We start from the raw sequence: 17,348 nt of genomic DNA, 5'->3' as shown, positions 1-17,348 counted from the left end.
ATGCTTGATTTTTAAACGTAAAGGACAAAACTCGTCAAATTTAAACATAAAGGACAAAACTTGCAAAGTGGCCTAAAGATAAAGGACAAAACTTGAAATTCACTCAAAAATAGTAGTAGCATAAAGAAAACGTGTATCTACATTGGCTTAACAACTCTATAATAGATTGGAGAGTAAGATAAGAACATAATTGTTATATCATGGACAACTTATTAAAAATGATTAGATATTATAAGAATGTTTGGTGAGCTAAAAATTAGAAATGTGCAAAATAGTTTAGAAAAGGCCAATAAAATCACATAACTAAGGAAATGAAATGGTTACCATAGTAAATATAGTATGATTATCATATATTTGCGATATTTGATTAAAAAAAGTAAATATGACACCTACCTCGGGCGTGTATTATTAAGTTATATAATTTTATTCTCAAACCCGTATAATACACGGGTCTATAATCTAGTTTAGAATAAAGATCAGAAACTCGTACGACTTAAGAGTGTTTTTAACAGTTAAATTGCGACTTATTACAAATAATAATAATAATAATAATAACGAAAAATTCAAAAAAAAAATATAAATAAAATGTTGTGATTTTTAACGAAAAGCTAAAAAATAAATAAAGAATTTTTTTGTATGTTTTTTAAGCTTTTAAAGTAGTTTTGGTTGTGTTCATATTGTTTCTCATGATTCTTGCAATAAAGGGAAAGGTAAAAAATTGTATAAAAATTTAAATAAAAAATAAAAACTTAATAAACGTAAAAATAAAAATAAATAAAGCAAAAAAACAGTTATAAATTTATTTTTTTAAGAATAATAAAAAAGAAAAAATAAAACATTAAAAAACTAAAAATGTAAAAATAAAACGAACAATTAGTCCAACACCTCTTATATTGTTTAACGAGATAAACATTTAAAAACATAACACCAATAACTATTTCAAAGGATTTCCAAAACAAGAATTAAGGCAAGTCGGTGTGGGGGTCGGTTTGGGCTCGACTTGCCCCGTCGCCGCCCCAACACCATTTCGCCCCCCCCCCCCCATCGTCCTCTCCGTCTGCCTTAAGACGTTTCAGCCGCCCCACTAGGAGACAAAAAATGTGTACGTTATGGCTTGTGGACCGTTGCAAAAAAAAAAAAAAAAAATCACTCGAATGCCTAAAATCAAAACTAACGGCTATTATTCAAAAAAAAAACCCCCAAAACCAACAAACTTTTTATATAAATACAACATTTTTACCCCATTTTTTACCCACATCAACTCCATCTCTCTCTCAACTTTTAATAAACTCTTCTACTTTTTTATAAAACATTCTTCTACTTTTTACAATGGATCCATACAACCCGAATAACCCAAATCCAAACCCGAACGTTTTTTCGGTGCCCGGGTACTATCCTACAATGGAACCGAACGCTTTCTCGTAATTTTCCGTCAACGCTTTTGCGGGTTTTCAACAATCTTCGAACGCTTTTTCGAATATGCAACAAGTGTAATCGTTATAAAGCTTGATGATGCGAAACCCGTTCAACATGCAACCTGTTCAATCTTCTCAACCACCACAACCCGTTCAATCTTCTCAACCACCACAACCCGTTGAAGACGATATTGAAGTCGTTCCAGAGACGCAACCGCAATCTTCTAAATTTAAAAAAGGAAAGCAAGTAGCGGTTGACCAAAATCAACCTTCGAAATCGAACAAAAAACCGTGGACGAGGATCGAGGAGGAAGCCTTAGGGAAGATGTATGTTAGCACATCCACACCCCGTTGTCGGTATGTAAAGTTAAATTTTATTTTTTTTTAAACATATAGTTTTTAATAGAAATTCTAAATTTTTTTTAATATATACTTTTGTTAAATATAGGTAACAACCAAACCAGCAAGGGGTTTTGGAAAGCGGTATTATCAAAGTTCCTTGCAATAATGGAACAAGGACAATATCTAGATGTCGACTCGATATCTTCGAAGTGGCGAAAGATGAATCCGGTCATGAACCGGATTGCGGCGATTTATAATGATTTATATACAAGTAATCGCCGTAGTGGGATGAGCGACGAGGATGTTTTCAAAGCGGCGATGGATAAATACCAATCGAACCATAGAACCGTTTTCCCACACATTCGGGCTTGGGAAGTTTTACGAACGTCTAACAAGTGGGCGCCGGTTCCAAATGAGGTTGAGATGGCTAAACGACAAAAAACTCGGAGACCGGTAGTTTTAGTGCCGGGGGCTCGGACGCAAGATGTCAAATTAATTTAAACGACGACGCCGAATTTGACGAAGAAGAGTACGCCGTACGAGAGGAGGAACGTCCCCTGGGCCGGGGCAAATCAAAAAAGAAGGCGGCTACAAAGAAAAAAAACGAAAAGGGAGGCGATTCGAAGATGGAGGCGTTTATGGCCTAATTCAAAGCGTACGCGGGGTTCACGGCCCAAAAGGCAAAGGCGAAGGAACGCGTGACGGAAGAAAAGGTTCGGGTGAACAATGAAAAAAACCAACTAAAAAAATGGGACATAATGACGGCGGACGTTGAAAATTATCCCGAAGAAAAACGAGCTACTTTAAAAAAATGCAAGAAAGAATCATGAAAAAGTATGAAAGTTCTTAGGATTTTTATTTTTGTAGTTTATTTTTTTTAACTTATGTAATGTTTGGTTTTTTAATATTAATGAATTTATTTTTAGGTAGAGGATCCTGTAAAAAGTGCTCAAAGTGTAAAAAGTGTGAGAAGTGTATTATAACACTATATATAATACTATATAACATCATATAAACATCGTATAACAATATGTAACACCATATAATACCATATAACACTATGTAACACTATATATCATTATATAATAAATATAACACTATAGGTTGTCTGATAGCATGTCTATGATAGATGTATAGTGTTATATTTGTTATATAATGACATATAGTGTTACATAGTGTTATATGGTATTATATGGTGTTACATATTGTTATACGGTGTTTATATGGTGTTATATAGTATTATATATAGTGTTATAATACCCTTCTCACACTTCTTACACTTTGAGCACTTTTTACAGGATCTTTACCCTTTATTTTTATATCTTATTTAATAAATTTTAAAAAAGTAGATGAAGTTAAAAAAATAAATAAATAAAGTTGGTGGGGTAGGCTCATCCTCCATTTCCAGTGTTTCTACCTTGGAGGGGCATCCTCCAAGGACTATAACGTGACGCCTACGTGGCGGATCATCCTCCAAGGGATGACCCCCTACCATACCGCATAGCCTAAAAATCCATCATTAAGTTTTCCAATGGATGACCCTCTATCATACCGCATTTCTCTCGTATTGAACTTTATAGGTATGGCATTTTAGACCCTCTAGTTATTAAAATGTATTTTAGTCATTTTAGTAAGACTTAACAAACAATTTAACAAGGTTTGCCCTTAATACTCAACATTATGACAAATTAAAATGTTAATACCTGATTTTGCAACAAAAAACTATTAGTACCTGACATTGAAACTTGTCAGAAACCACAAGGACTAACGGTGTAATTTTTTCTTAAAAATTTAAGATAAGAATAAAAGAAACTACTAGATACATTTTCTAAGAATTTAAGATGAGAATAAAAGAAACTACTAGATACATTTTCAGTCCAAACTCATTCAACAAAAAGATAAAGTAATGTTCAAATCAGGTGACAAGCCCCATTCTTGATTCCCAAAATCAAATCTTGATAACTTGTAGACCATATCCCCATCCATCAATTTACAGTTACATCACTATCTTGGTAAATTAACTTTTGTAAGGTTAGGCGGGCCAACCACGTTATTTTTATCACGGAACAAATGGTCACGCGTTGAACTTCCATTTTCCCACCCCCACAAGAAACTATAACGCGTTATAGTATAATGAAAACATGATTTCGTTATTTTTTCCACGTCGTGATGGTTTTATTTGTAAGGGTAATTGTTGGTTGGAGGGAAATTGTTGGGTGTGGTGGTGAGTGATGACCACCCCCACTAAAAAGGTTGTGAGTGATGGAAAAATGGTTGCTGACATGGCAGAACATGATTGGATATTATGAGTGATGGAAAAATGGTCACTAGTGACCACCCCCCTCCCCTAAGCATAATTACTACATAATTTATTCATAGAAGTAAAAGATACACAAAACCATAGCGTATCGACTCGCATACCATTTACTTATATCGTTAGTATTTTTTTATAAATTGTATATTTATTTCTGCTCATCATACTACCATTTGTATGCTATAAACATAGAGTGTGGTAAAAGAATATGCCTCTTGTATCATCATATTACCATTTGTGTGCTCTAAACATTGAATGTGGTCGCCTTTTGTATAAAAAAAATGTCAAAATCCAAACTAACAAGTACACGATTCTATTTCTATGTATACATTCAATCTAGCCAAAACGTGCACGGTCACGTATGTTTAATTATACGAACTAAAGATGTAAGCACACGTATTCTCCACCGACTTATAATAAGTTGTGTTTATTCGCATGATAAGTGCACAAAGATCACACCAATAACCATGTGGAACATCCAAATATCACAACATACAATATAAAATATAAAATATAATAAAATAAACACAAAATAACTCATTGTGTTTAATTAATAGCCCAAATGAGCCCAGAATCAGTTCCAGATTTAATATAGCTGGGCTTGGTTCGAACCATACTAGAAAGTCATGGTGCACAGAAACCCCGAACCCGGGTATCATAAAAACTAGGTTTTTTAAACCTGAACTCGAACCTGACCCTAGGGCTAGGGTCCAGGTATGGTATTTTAGATGCGTACCCCAACCTGAACCCGGGTTTTTTATACCCACTTTATGCTCAAGTTTTTTGTATACCCGGGTTTTAGGAATACCATATCCGGGTTTTACGAATACCCTACCCGTTGCTCTGCAGCTGCCGTGTTCCAAAGCATTTTTAACGGCTATAATGTCGTTTTATAGTCGTTGGGCATTGATATTGGGTAGTTTTGAATCCCCCAAGTCTCCTACAATTGGTATAAATACTAGTTTGATGTTTGGGTTAAGTCACAACACTTGAAATACACCAAAAAAACCTTAACATCTATGTTTTTATTTATGTGTATTTTAAATCTATGTTTCTATTCCTATGTTTTATAAGAAAAAAATAATGAAGTCATAAACCCGACCTATATACCCGGGTACACAGGGAATGATTTTCCTGGCCAATACCCAGAAAACCAATATCCGATGATACATGTATCAGGGTATCTAAAAAAACCCGATTATTCGCACTTCTACTAGAATGTAGTTATGTTTCTTAAATTTATAGAAGGATTTTTTTCTTATTATTTTTAGTCTCCATAATATATACCATCAAACTAGTCATGAAAACTTTTCTTCTTCTTTCGGTCTTGTGGTCTTTGCAGTCAATTATAATGTAAGCTAACAATAATTGTTTTAGTTTGAGAAAAAATAAAACATGACATATGAGTATCATTCAATACATAACCAATTTTAAATAAAAAACCACAAGAACCATTGCGCTATACATAAGATAGTTACGAAACCATATAATCAACTATCTTTCGCGCTCTCATTATTGAACTATCGTTCACTCTCACTATACACGCGACATTTATTGTACTTGAACAGGTAGATCTAAAGTGTCCGGCAATTTTTTCCCTTTGGTCTCAACCGGAAGAATCACCACACTCAGAGCCGCCAGAAGTATCGTAGCCTCAAACAGAATCACAGGAACCGTTTGGTGGCAACCGCTTCCCATTCCAACTGCTATCAACGGACAAACCATACCTCCAACTCTGCCTATTGCTGTCGCTATTCCAACCCCTGTCGTTCTTAAGTTCGTAGGATACACCTATCGAATAACAATAATTAGGGGAGAGCAGAAAACTGAAAAAACCGAACCGAAACCGAAAAAACCGACTTAACCCAACCGAATAACCAAAAAGATCATTCTTTTAATGTTTTTTTATATATTTATATGTTGATATATGAATTATTATTGAATATTAAATATTTTTTTAATGTTTTTTTATATATTTATATGTTGATATATGAATTATTATTGAATATTAAATATTTATAATAAGAACATTAGCATGTTATGTTATCTTTGAAATGATTTATCCATTGCTTACATGAAATAACAAAATTTAACGCATTAAATAAGTGATTTTCAAAGTGTTATAAAAGAAAATGTCATATATACAAATAGTTTAGAAGGTTAGATTTATTTGAACAATGTAAATTTAAAAGGTTAAATATATTAACATAAATGTAATTATCAAAAAAAGAATCTTAAATCTTGGATTATCCTTTTTATTTTTTAATCTTAGGAAATTTGGTTCCAAAAACCGAAAAACCGAACTGTTATTAAAACCGAAAATACCGAAACCGAACGGTTTTCAAAAACCGAAAAACCCCATAACCCAAAAACCAAACCGAACCGAACCGTGCACACCCCTAACAGTAATCATAGGATACCTCAAACTGAAAAATGTATGATTTAAATTGGATTAAGAAGATATTAACATAATAACATAGGACATACCTCTGGGGCATAGATACAGACAATAATGAAGCTTGCCGAAATAAACATCCGAGAGCCAAACAGAGCGCCTGTGGTTATCATTTCATTCTGATGGGTGATTATCGGCAGTAATAAAACGAACCCTGAAACGAGCATGATTTCCATGGAGATCTTACGACCTACTCGGTCCAATATATAAGCTGCTAAAGCAAGCCCCGGAAGTTCTGCAAAACACACCACATCATGTAATCAAAGTCGGTTAACGAATACATTTACATACAAACAAATTTGGATCCAGGATACCTGCCAAGCTAGTGATGAATACATTTGTATACAGGCTCGGATCCTTGATATTTTCCGAGCGTAACGAGGGGGTGTCGCATTCACTTTGCGGCGCACTTAATTGTGAAGTCAATAATATAATACCGTAATAAGCAAACGTGTTGGCAAAGTACAAGAACCATAAGAGAAGCGTTGTTCTGATCAACTTTGGTGATAAAAGCATGAGTACGGAGGATGAGCTTCTTTGAGAACTGCTTGTTTTACCGTTAGAGAGTAATGCGGTACTTTCCGATGGCTCGTTGTCGTAGGTCATAATCTTTATATGATCGGAAACAAGTAGGCCAGCTGGAAGTTCTTTCTGGTTGGCTGCAGCTCCGTTCTCGAGAATTTGTCGGACCTCGGCTAATCTTCCTTGTGTAGTTAGGTATCGTGGAGACTCCGGCACTAGACCGTAAAAAAGTAGCGCCATGATAGATGGAATTGCGGATACTCCAAGGAGCCACCTCCAACCATATGTAGGCATGATCCACTGCAATATAACCAAATTATAAACCGTAGTGGTTTGTCAGGTGAGGTCCACCCGTTAAGAGATAAAAGATAACCCGAATCAGATGGGTCGAAACTCGAAATGGTGATCTCTAACAATCATATTCGAATATATAGTTTAAGGCCTTTACCCATGCAAGTGAAGCCTCGGTTATTGTTCCAACTGTCCAAAAAGTTGAAAAAACAATCATCCAAGCACCTCTGTTTGGAGTGGGAACAAACTCAAGAAACCATGATGAATACACATGCCCACAGCCTATACCAATACCAACAAGGAAGCGGAGAATCAACAATAATGTATAATTTGGCACGATCGCACTCAAAAGCCCAGCTGAGGTTGTTAATATAGCCGATCCAAGAAATCCCTTCCTGAAATACCGAAAGAACCAAAAAGAGGTTAAGTAATACATCTTCAAAGACTGTATGTTATGTTTGAACCTAAAACCTGGACACCAGACAGTTTGACCATGTGTATACATTATTTAAAAAAAAGTAAAAAACAAGAGTATTTATGTAATATTCGGCCCGTCAAAAAAATCAATATTGTCAGCGTTGCCTACTAGATGCAAAACCCTTTTGGTTCCCCGAGTGGAGACTTCCCAGAAGGCTACGCAGTTAATATCGTCACCGATGTCGGTTATCGGTCCCCTGGTGAGATATAAGTGCAAAATATCGGTACCAATATTATCGTCGATATTGACCGATATATCACCGGTTTTCCCGATATCGGTACTTTTCTTCTTAGTTCTACCATTCGTCTTTCTTCTTATTGCTGCTATTAGTGTTTTAAGTCTTAATTGTTAATTGTTAGTGTTTTAAGTCTTAATGTTAGTGTTAGTGTTTTGCAAGTTGCAAAAGGTTAATTTGTTAATGGTAGGAGAGTATACTGAATTATTAGTGTTAAATTGCTATATATATAAATTCATCATGATATTAAAATTACGGATCTCCCACTGCGATTACCGATATCTCAAATATCGGTCCTTGACCAGTATCCATTTTTTACCGCATTAACTGCTTAGCCAGAAGGTAAACCTTATTTGGATTGTTCCCACCTAAACACACACTCAACTAAGGAGTTCTCTCATCCATAGCCAGTGTGTCCAAAACGCTTGTCCACTGTGTATGTCAGATTTGCCTAGGGGTGTTACGGTGATACCTTAGGCGAATCTCACATCTTTCCGTTTTGTCTACATGACTTGGTTTACAAAAGCGCGAGGCGCCCTAAGGCACAGGCCTCAGCGCTTCAGCCTATGTCCGTACGCAAGGCACACGTATTACAAGAAGCGCACATCAGGCGTGATTTTTTGGCAAAAAGTTGACCCTAAGGCGCGCGCCTCATGCATTTCCAACGTTTTTGTGCATCAGATTGTTATACAAGTAAATGCTTTTCAGGTTGTAAATGTATGTAATTTCAATACTAAAACATGTATAAAGCTTATTTGAGTCCCTGTGTTTTAGTGGTTTTAACCACTTGAGTCCAAAATCAAAAAGTTTAACGTCCTGAGTCCCTAGCCATTAATTTTATAACGTTTTGAGTCCAATTTTGTTCATTTTATAATGGTTTGAGTCCAATTTTGTTAAAAAAGTTGGACTCAAAAGGTTAAAATTTGGACTCAAAAGGACTCAAGTGGTTATAAAAAAAAGCGTCTAGCGACTCGGGGCGTTAAACATTTTGATTTTAGACTCAAATGGTTAAAACCACTAAAACACAAGGACTCAAAAAGTAATTTACTCTATAATTATTTGTGCCTCGGTACGAAAAGCTGTATGCTTTTGCGCTTCGGTTTTAGACCTTGTCGGTTTTCTACGCTTCTCACTTTTTAAAACCAAACTACGCCAGATTTACCGTGTATCCCACATCGTTATGTTCTACATGAGCTAGTCGTGTGCATAACAAACAATCTTGGCCGACACAAGTGGCCTATGTTACATACAACTTAACTAAACCATAAGAAAATAAATAAATAAAAACTATAGAAACAAGTGGATATACTAACAAAGGAACTTACTTTCTTCCATAGGTATCAGATACCAGCCCCCATGAATAAGCACCAACAAGCATCCCAGCAAAAGCAACAGTTGATATCATACTTTCTTGATTAGCAGAAAGCCCCCACTCAGGCTGAATAGCCGGTCCCACAAACGACAACAGCATCATCTCCATTGCTTCTGCTACCCACCCCAACCCAGAATATGCAAGCACAACATATTGGAATCTCCCAAACCCAATTGCACCCAGTGCATCATCCAATGTGTAACCAAACCCTTGATCTCCCATCTACCCAACAACAATCCAAACAACCAACCAAACAAATTAATAAATAAATCTCAACAATACATACATACATACATACATACCCAATAATATTATTAACTGTTAAACCGATTATAATAATAATAAAACATAATTAGAAAGTAAAACCTGAATATTTGATCGATTAATCGATTATGGATTACCGTTGTGTTTGGATTCGCTTTTTTGACATGAAATTTCCAGAGCAAGATTGTGTGGATTGTAAACGGGTTTAAGAAGAAGAAGATGTGATTGAAATCTTCCAAAGTGTTGACGATAATTATGTATGAATGAATTGAAGAATGCAACAAACAGAGAGAGAAATTGGGGGGTTTATAAAAGAAATATCAAGCCGAGTGTTGTGTTGGCGAGACAAATAGCGTAATGAATTTTTCTTGCGCACGTTTTTTGGCGTTTTTTTTTTCTTTTTTCTTTTTGATCGGCCAATCAAAAGGGCACAAGTAAGGGAGGCGTGGCTAAATTAGAAGAAAAGTATATTATGAAGCTTGGCCCTTGGGCCTCCAATGTTCTATGAGGCTCTCAACATTTTTTGTTTTTATTTTTTATTTTTTTAGGGATTGATTGTGGTTGTCTTTGTTTCTTCCTCTTGATAAGAACTCTCTCAACTCTAGCTTTTTCGAATTTTTTATTCGGATTGATTCTTGATAAGAACTCTCGCTTTTTTGAAATGTTTTATTGGGATTGATGCTACTAGACGGACTAGCAACGTATGTCGATTTCTTTGTTACAGAGAAACTGTCCTACATGTTAGAACCAGGGGTGTAACGAACCAAGTTGCTCGAGCATAAAAGTAAGTTTGTTTAGTAAAAGAGGAGGAGCTTCATTAATCGAGCTCAATTAGTGCTTGCGAGCCTATTATTTATATAATTTTTATTTAATATAGTAAATATACATATTTATATAATAATATTTGGAGTAAATTGTCAAAATCGTCCATGAGGTTTGGGCATGTTTATCGGTTTCATCCAAATAACTTTTTTGTACCATATTGCCCTTCATTTTTGTGATTTTTTTGCCATTTTTATCCAAACATCTAATTCGGGTTATTTTTTCTGTCAAATATTTGGATTGAAATGGCAAAAAAAATTTCAAACCTCTGGGAGGATTTTACCAAAAAAGGAGGTTTGGATGAAAATGACATTAAAAAAAGTACAGGGTAATACGGTACAAAAAAAATGTTTCTAATGAAATTGTTATACATGACCAAAACTCAGGATTTTAAAAATTTACTCTAATATTTATTATTAACGCAATTGGGATAAAAATAAAAATAATTATAATTAATATTAACTATTAATTTTTAAATAATAAGCGAACCAAACTCAAACTCATTTACACTTCTAGTTAGACCTAAGCAAACAAATTTCTTTCTATGAAAAGAGTTTGGGAGAAACATTTGATCTGTCTCCCCGCCAGAAGGCGGTGATTGAGTGCTTGAAAGGCTCCCATTGCGCAAGACTTTTTGACTGTTATCCCGATCGAGGGGCTGGGGCAATGCATGTCGGCTGTTGAGTATAGGGCTATCCTCAAATACCGGCTGATGATCCCTATGTATCCAGAAGACGAAACCTGCCCAATCTGCCGTAAAGCCTGCATGGATAAATACGGGGAGCATGCTATTCATTGTAAGGAGCTCCCTGGTTTCAAATATCGGCATAACTGGGTGAGAGATGTTTTGGGGGACATCTTGAGGAGAGCGGGGATTTCTGCGAAGAAGGAGGCCCCTGTGAATTTCCTTACAGACCCCATGGAAGGGAGATCTACACTGAGACCAGCGGATCTGCTCGTCTTTGGCTGGGCAGGAGGGAAACATGCTTGTGTGGATCTCACAGGAGTCTCCCCCTTAGCTGGTTTAAGGGAAAGCGGGTTTGTAGCAGGACAAGCTATAAGAAAAGCAGAATCAAAAAAGGTGGATAAACACGCTAAAGCATGTGCTGATAACCAACATGCATTTGTCCCCTTCGCCTTCGACACCTTTGGCTCCCTAGCTCCAGAAGCTATCCGTTTGTTGACTAGGGTCCAAAAGGTTGTCCATAACAGTTGCTCATCAACAGGGGGGCAGGGGTTTGTCTTTAATAGACTAGGGTTTGCTATTCAGAAAGGGGTAGCGGCGCAGCTTGTTGCTCGCTTACCTACGCTATTGATGTAAAGTGCACTTATTTTTAATAAAAATTTTTAAATCATATCACCAAAAAAAAAAGAGTTTAATTTCATAATCGATATTAGGCCCTAAAAAAACTGACTCGGCCCTAAATTGTCAAGATGTCAAGTTAAAAAAATTAGATAGTAACTTTTTTTTCTTTTTTCAGGTTAAAAAACGAAACCAAGATTATGGATTCTCACTTCATTTATAGAGTAAATTACAAGTTTTGTCCTTTATATTTACACTAAATTGCAGGCGCTGTCCTTTAATACAAAAGTTGACAAGTTTTGTACTTAATGTTTCAAAATCTTGCACGTTATGTCCTTTAGACCAAACCCAGTTAGATTTTTTTGTTAAATCATTTTACACAAGGGTAATTTGGTCATTTAACACAGTTTTTTTAATATTATTTAATAAAAGAAAGCAGAATGATATTTACAACCCTCCCCCACTTTCTCTACCCCTCCCCCCTCTCTCTAAACTCTCTCTCACATTCAGACTTCACCCACCTCCCACAAAGACTGTTAGATTCTGAATCGGAGACTACAGACGAATCGCTCGTTGAAAACATCACCCATAAGATTCATCGCGATAATTCTTCTTCGTCGTCGTCAGATTCTGAATCGGAGAAGAAACGAAGTTTGATGATGATGATGTTAAGAAGCATCATGATGCTCCGTCGTTATCTTTTTCTCTGAAATCAAAGAGTAACCGGTTGTTCGGTAGGGAGAAACCTGTTCATCAGGTTTTTGGCGGTGAAAAAGGTAAGGAGCAGTTGTTTTAGTTGGTTATTCTTTAAATTGAACTTGCTGTTTAGATCTCATTCTGCCTATCACAGTTCATCACCCACACTCCCACAGCCACCCTGTTCAGATCTGATTCCGCCCACCACAACAGTCCGATCATCAAAAAATCTGCACCCACCACCGCCGTCTCTATCACCGCTGATCTTGAAGCCACCACCACCGTCATTGTTGCCGTAGACTTTTGCAGATTCTTCCAAATCTTTTATAAGGATAACTTGATTTTTATTCAATTTCTTTGACAGAAAACAAATAGGTAGAGAGAGAGGAGAGAGGAAGATAACTGAGAGATAGATAGTTTAGAGAGAGAGAAATTAAAAGGTTTTATTTTTTATATTTTACATAAATTGTCCCTTGTTATAGTTTATTTACTCAATAGTCCCTGAGAATATAAAATGACAAGACTACCCTCATGTGCAAGGCACATGACTAGATTTAACAAAAAATTCTAACTGGGTTTGGCCTAAAGGACATAACGTGCAAGATTTTGAAAGGTAAAGGACACCGCCTGTCCACTTTTCCGCTAAAGGACAGCGCCTGAAATTTGATGAAAACATAAAGGACAAAACTTGTAATTTACTCTTATTTATATTAACAAACTAGAAGATTCACCCGCGTGCGTTGTGCCGCGACCAACGAAATTGACAGGTTGTTAATCAGATTCACCTTTACAATGTGTTAAAGATGTTTTTGTCGGTTAAGTCTCTATTACTATCTTATACAAATAAGTAATTCACAAAATAAGCTCAATACAATTAATGGTATCATAATTACCACGTTACATGACTTGTATCCATATAAATAAACTATTGTATTAAGCTCCCCGCGTTGCGGCGGGGGCGTAAAACCGTGACAAATAACACCAATGCCACACTATAGCCAACGACCACCAACATTGAAGTTGCGGCGTCTTAACGTGGAAAAATTAGACCAACATATAAAACATAGAAAATAATAACTAACTCGATCTAGGACTCGCGCGTTGTGACAAACTTATTAAACGGGAAAAAATAGACGACGTAAACACACTGAACCACACACGTGCGTTACCCCATGTTAACTCGCAAAATTTAGAACGAAGCGTATAACAAAACGTAAAATCGTTGAACCACACACACACATTGTGCCGTGTTAAGTCACAAAATTTAGATCTAAACGTAAAATGAAAAATTTTGCAAAATATGAAAAACATAGGGGATCAAAGTTGAAAGTAAAAAAGGTTGTGAGGTTAAATTGGAAAAACTAAAAACTTTTAGGTTAAAACTATAAAATCAAGTAGTTTTGGGTTTAAAGTGAAACATCATTTAAAAAAAAAAACCAAAACATGAGGTACAACACCCAATGCCTCAACTTGTTGTAAATTTATATTATGTAAATATCAATTTACAATCACCTAGACTAACCATATAAACAACTAAAGCATAAAGCATCATTTAAACAAGATGTGTAACTCCTAGCTACATACTTATGTTACAAAATAATATGTAAATAAATAAATCACACATGACAGGCTAAGGAAAAAGTACAAACACAATATATATGAAAATACAACAAAACAAAAAAAAACCTCAATGACCAACAAATAAACAATACAAGAAAACCAAAAATACACCTAAAGCATAAAGTACAAATCAACCATGCATAACCATATTACAAAATGATAATGATAATGATAATATATAATTTAGATAGTAACTTTTTTTCTTTTTTCATGTTAAAAAACGAAACCGAGATGATGGATTCTCACTTTATTTATATATTTTTAAATGTTCAACCTAATCAATTATGAGTTTCATTCATGTCACATAGTTGAATTACACGTGGATCATTCACAATCACTGGGTTCTTAGTTAGAACGTGACTCAAAAAATTGTGGGGACAAACTGGGCCACACCAAAAATCGACCGAAGTCGAGCGTTTCTCGGTCACCACATATATAAAAAAGGAGTATTGTTAAATGCACTGCTTTATGTAGGGATTGAAAACGATTTTTCATGTAAATTAATTAATTTCAAGAATCAAATCCGTTCAAAATATTAATTTACTTTTACATTTTTTTACAACTTTTATTATCTATCTACTAGACTACTGTAATAAAAGAAACCAAATTTTGAACACGTGTCATTCATTAAAAAGTATTCCTTAGATATATACTTATCTTATATTAATTAAATGAATAATAAATTAATATTAAATATTATCATATTTTAATAAAATATTATCCTCAAATTTAAATTGTTAATTTAATATATTTTTAAAACAAATACCATAAATTAATATTAAATGTTATCCTAATTTATTAAAAATATAACTTTTTTTATTATTTAGTATACAAAATATTATCAGCAACTATGTCGCAACCCTCATCCCCTAATTACCCGGGAACGGGCGGTCGCGGCCAGTTTCAGTGGTATCGATGTTTATCATTTTGGCAACGGAAATTACATCAGGGTTGTAGTTAGGATATATTTTATCAGAGTAAAATACCACGCTTTTATAACATTAAACACATGGGAAAATCCCAAGTTTCAAATACACACATTTTCATAGGGATAAACCCTATTTTATTTAAATAAAAACATCTCTTTATTTTAGTAACTTTTATAGCCACTTTTCCAAGCCTTTAGTGCTGTCCAGCTGGCTTCTATTTGGCTTTCACATTTTGTTACCTGAAACGCGTTTAAAAATATTTTGTCAGTGGGAAATACTGGTGAGTGAATCCTTGTTTAATCAAGACATGTAAAAACCGTTGTACAGTATTGAGGGCGGTCGCGCAATTACATTTGTTTCCATCTACTTTAATTACCACCCACGGTATTGTCAACCCGACTTGTGGTCATGTTACTACTCACGATGTAGTAACAAATTTTGTATACAAAATCCGAACATACCGACGATAATTGTAGAATACAAATACTCAATCACTGTTTAATATATTGTTAATCATATTAGGTTTTGTAAAAACAGTTTGCAAAAAGGAGATTACTTACATTGTTGTCTTAGGGTTTTCCTTAAGGATTTCCTGGTGATTATCTATTAATTACACAAATGCACACGCGTTAGTATAATAACCCAATATTTACATTAGTAATACCCTCTCCGAGACGGCATTCCAACGACTACGTCAGGCAGAACCACGACAGCCGTTACGGAACCCTAGATCAATCGGGCAGCGTATCTAATACGTAACCGGGGTTATGATATTTACAACGAGGCAGGGCTTCGTTAATTAGGGGGTATAATGCCCGAAATTATAATAGCTATGCAGAATATTGAGAGAGAGATTGAAAAGTTTTGAACGATTTCAACTGAAACAGATCGGCCCTATTTATAGTGCTGATACAGCACTTCCTCGCGCCCCGCGACGGACGAAGACAGGGTCTTCGCGGTCCGCGACGTAGGTCGGGTAGGCCCTAGCCTTGACTGGTCACACGCATAGGCTCGACACGACACTGCCACGTGGCAGCTCAGGGTGTTGCCTCGTCGATGAGCGCTCGCGGCCTGTGTAAGCCTTTGAAGGCTCTGTCGCGGCCCGCCAGGGACTAATAAAAATTGTTTTTAATTAATTTTAATAAAAATAAAGGTATTCGGGGCCTGTTTTCGTATACGGGGTGCATTTTAGGACGTATTGGGACATTTTAAATATTTTTAGGGTGTCGGAATTATTTTGGAGGGTTGTTATATTCTTCCCACCTTGTTTTAGAACTTGTCCTCGAGGTCTACTGGAACAGGTGTGGATATTTCCTTTGCATTTCTGATTCAAGCTCCCATGTGTACTCGGGTCCTCTCTTCGAATCCCATTTCACTTTGACCAAACCTAATCTCTTATGTTTGAGATTCTTGACTTTCCTGCCTTCGACCTGTAGAGGTCTTTCTACAAATTTTAACTGCTCATTTACCTCTATATCCCTAAGAGGTACTACCAGTGATTCATCAGTTAAGCATTTTTTGAGATTTGATACATGAAATACATCATGTATTCCTGCCATTTCCTCTGGCAGTTGTAGCTGATAGGCTACAGGTCCTATTTTTCTGATAATTTCAAAAGGTCCAACATACCTGAGGCTTAGCTTTCCCCTTTTTATGAATCTGACTACTCCTTTCCAAGGAGAAACTTTCAATAACACCTTGTCACCTACCTGAAATTCCAACGGCTTTCGTCTGTTATCAGCGTAACTTTTCTGTCGATCACGTGCTGCTTTCAATCGTTCCTTGACTTGAATGATCTTTTTGGTTGTTTCTTGCACTATCTCAGGCCCGGATAGTTGCTTTTCTCCAATTTCTGCCCAACAGACTGGAGTTCGGCACTTTCGTTCATAAAGTGCTTCGAATGGTGCAGCATTGATACTTGTGTGATAGCTGTTATTGTAAGAATATTCGATTAAGGGTTGGTGATCGTCCCAATTTCCTCCGAAATCAATTACACAAGCTCTAAGCATATCTTCCATTGTCTGAATTGTCCTTTCGCTTTGTCCGTCCGTTTGAGGATGATAAGCGGTGCTTAGATTCAACTTGGTTCCCATTACTTTTTGGAAACTTGTCAAAAATGAGAGGTAAAACAGCTATCCCTATCAGAAACAATTGATAAAGGAATTCCATGTAATGAAACTATTTCATTTACATACAATTTAGCTAACTGTTTCATACTGAAAGTTTCCTTCAATGGTAGGAAATGAGCTGACTTAGTTAACCTGTCTATAATCACCCAGATTGTATCATC

The 17,348-nt window shown here is 35.7% G+C and overlaps 1 protein-coding gene across 2 annotated transcripts; it reads right to left on the bottom strand.

Annotated features, from left to right (window-relative positions):
* Positions 1-5,420: 5,420 nt before the first annotated feature.
* LOC110886210 (organic cation/carnitine transporter 7-like) lies at positions 5,421-10,187 on the bottom strand. 2 transcript variants are annotated; one of them, XM_022133984.2, is made up of 6 exons: positions 9,826-10,187; positions 9,378-9,646; positions 7,497-7,734; positions 6,841-7,348; positions 6,559-6,761; positions 5,421-5,862 (listed from the first exon to the last, which is right to left on the bottom strand). In XM_022133984.2, exons 2-6 carry the CDS (start codon positions 9,644-9,646, stop codon positions 5,623-5,625), a joined length of 1,458 nt encoding a protein of 485 aa, XP_021989676.1. In that variant the 5' UTR covers positions 9,826-10,187; the 3' UTR covers positions 5,421-5,622. The 2 variants fall into 2 exon arrangements, with proteins under 2 accessions (XP_021989676.1, XP_021989677.1); XM_022133985.2 differs by having other exon boundaries at positions 9,791-10,107.
* Between the last annotated feature and the right edge of the window lie 7,161 nt (positions 10,188-17,348).

This window comes from Helianthus annuus, chromosome 10 (genome assembly GCF_002127325.2).
Source record: "Helianthus annuus cultivar XRQ/B chromosome 10, HanXRQr2.0-SUNRISE, whole genome shotgun sequence".
Classification (NCBI taxonomy): Eukaryota; Viridiplantae; Streptophyta; class Magnoliopsida; order Asterales; family Asteraceae; genus Helianthus; species Helianthus annuus.
This window is presented reverse-complemented; position numbering and strand designations above follow the sequence as displayed.

What these genes read in the sequence shown, in the direction of transcription:
- LOC110886210 (XM_022133984.2), bottom strand. Translation starts at nt 9,646, where the DNA reads ATGGGAGATCAAGGGTTTGGTTACACATTGGATGATGCACTGGGTGCA. An exon ending in TCTGATACCTATGGAAGAAA is followed by an intron (nt 7,735 to 9,377) that starts GTAAGTTCCTTT and finishes TCGGTATTTCAG; the next exon opens with GAAGGGATTTCTTGGATCGG. An exon ending in CCGAGGCTTCACTTGCATGG is followed by an intron (nt 7,349 to 7,496) that starts GTAAAGGCCTTA and finishes GTTATATTGCAG; the next exon opens with TGGATCATGCCTACATATGG.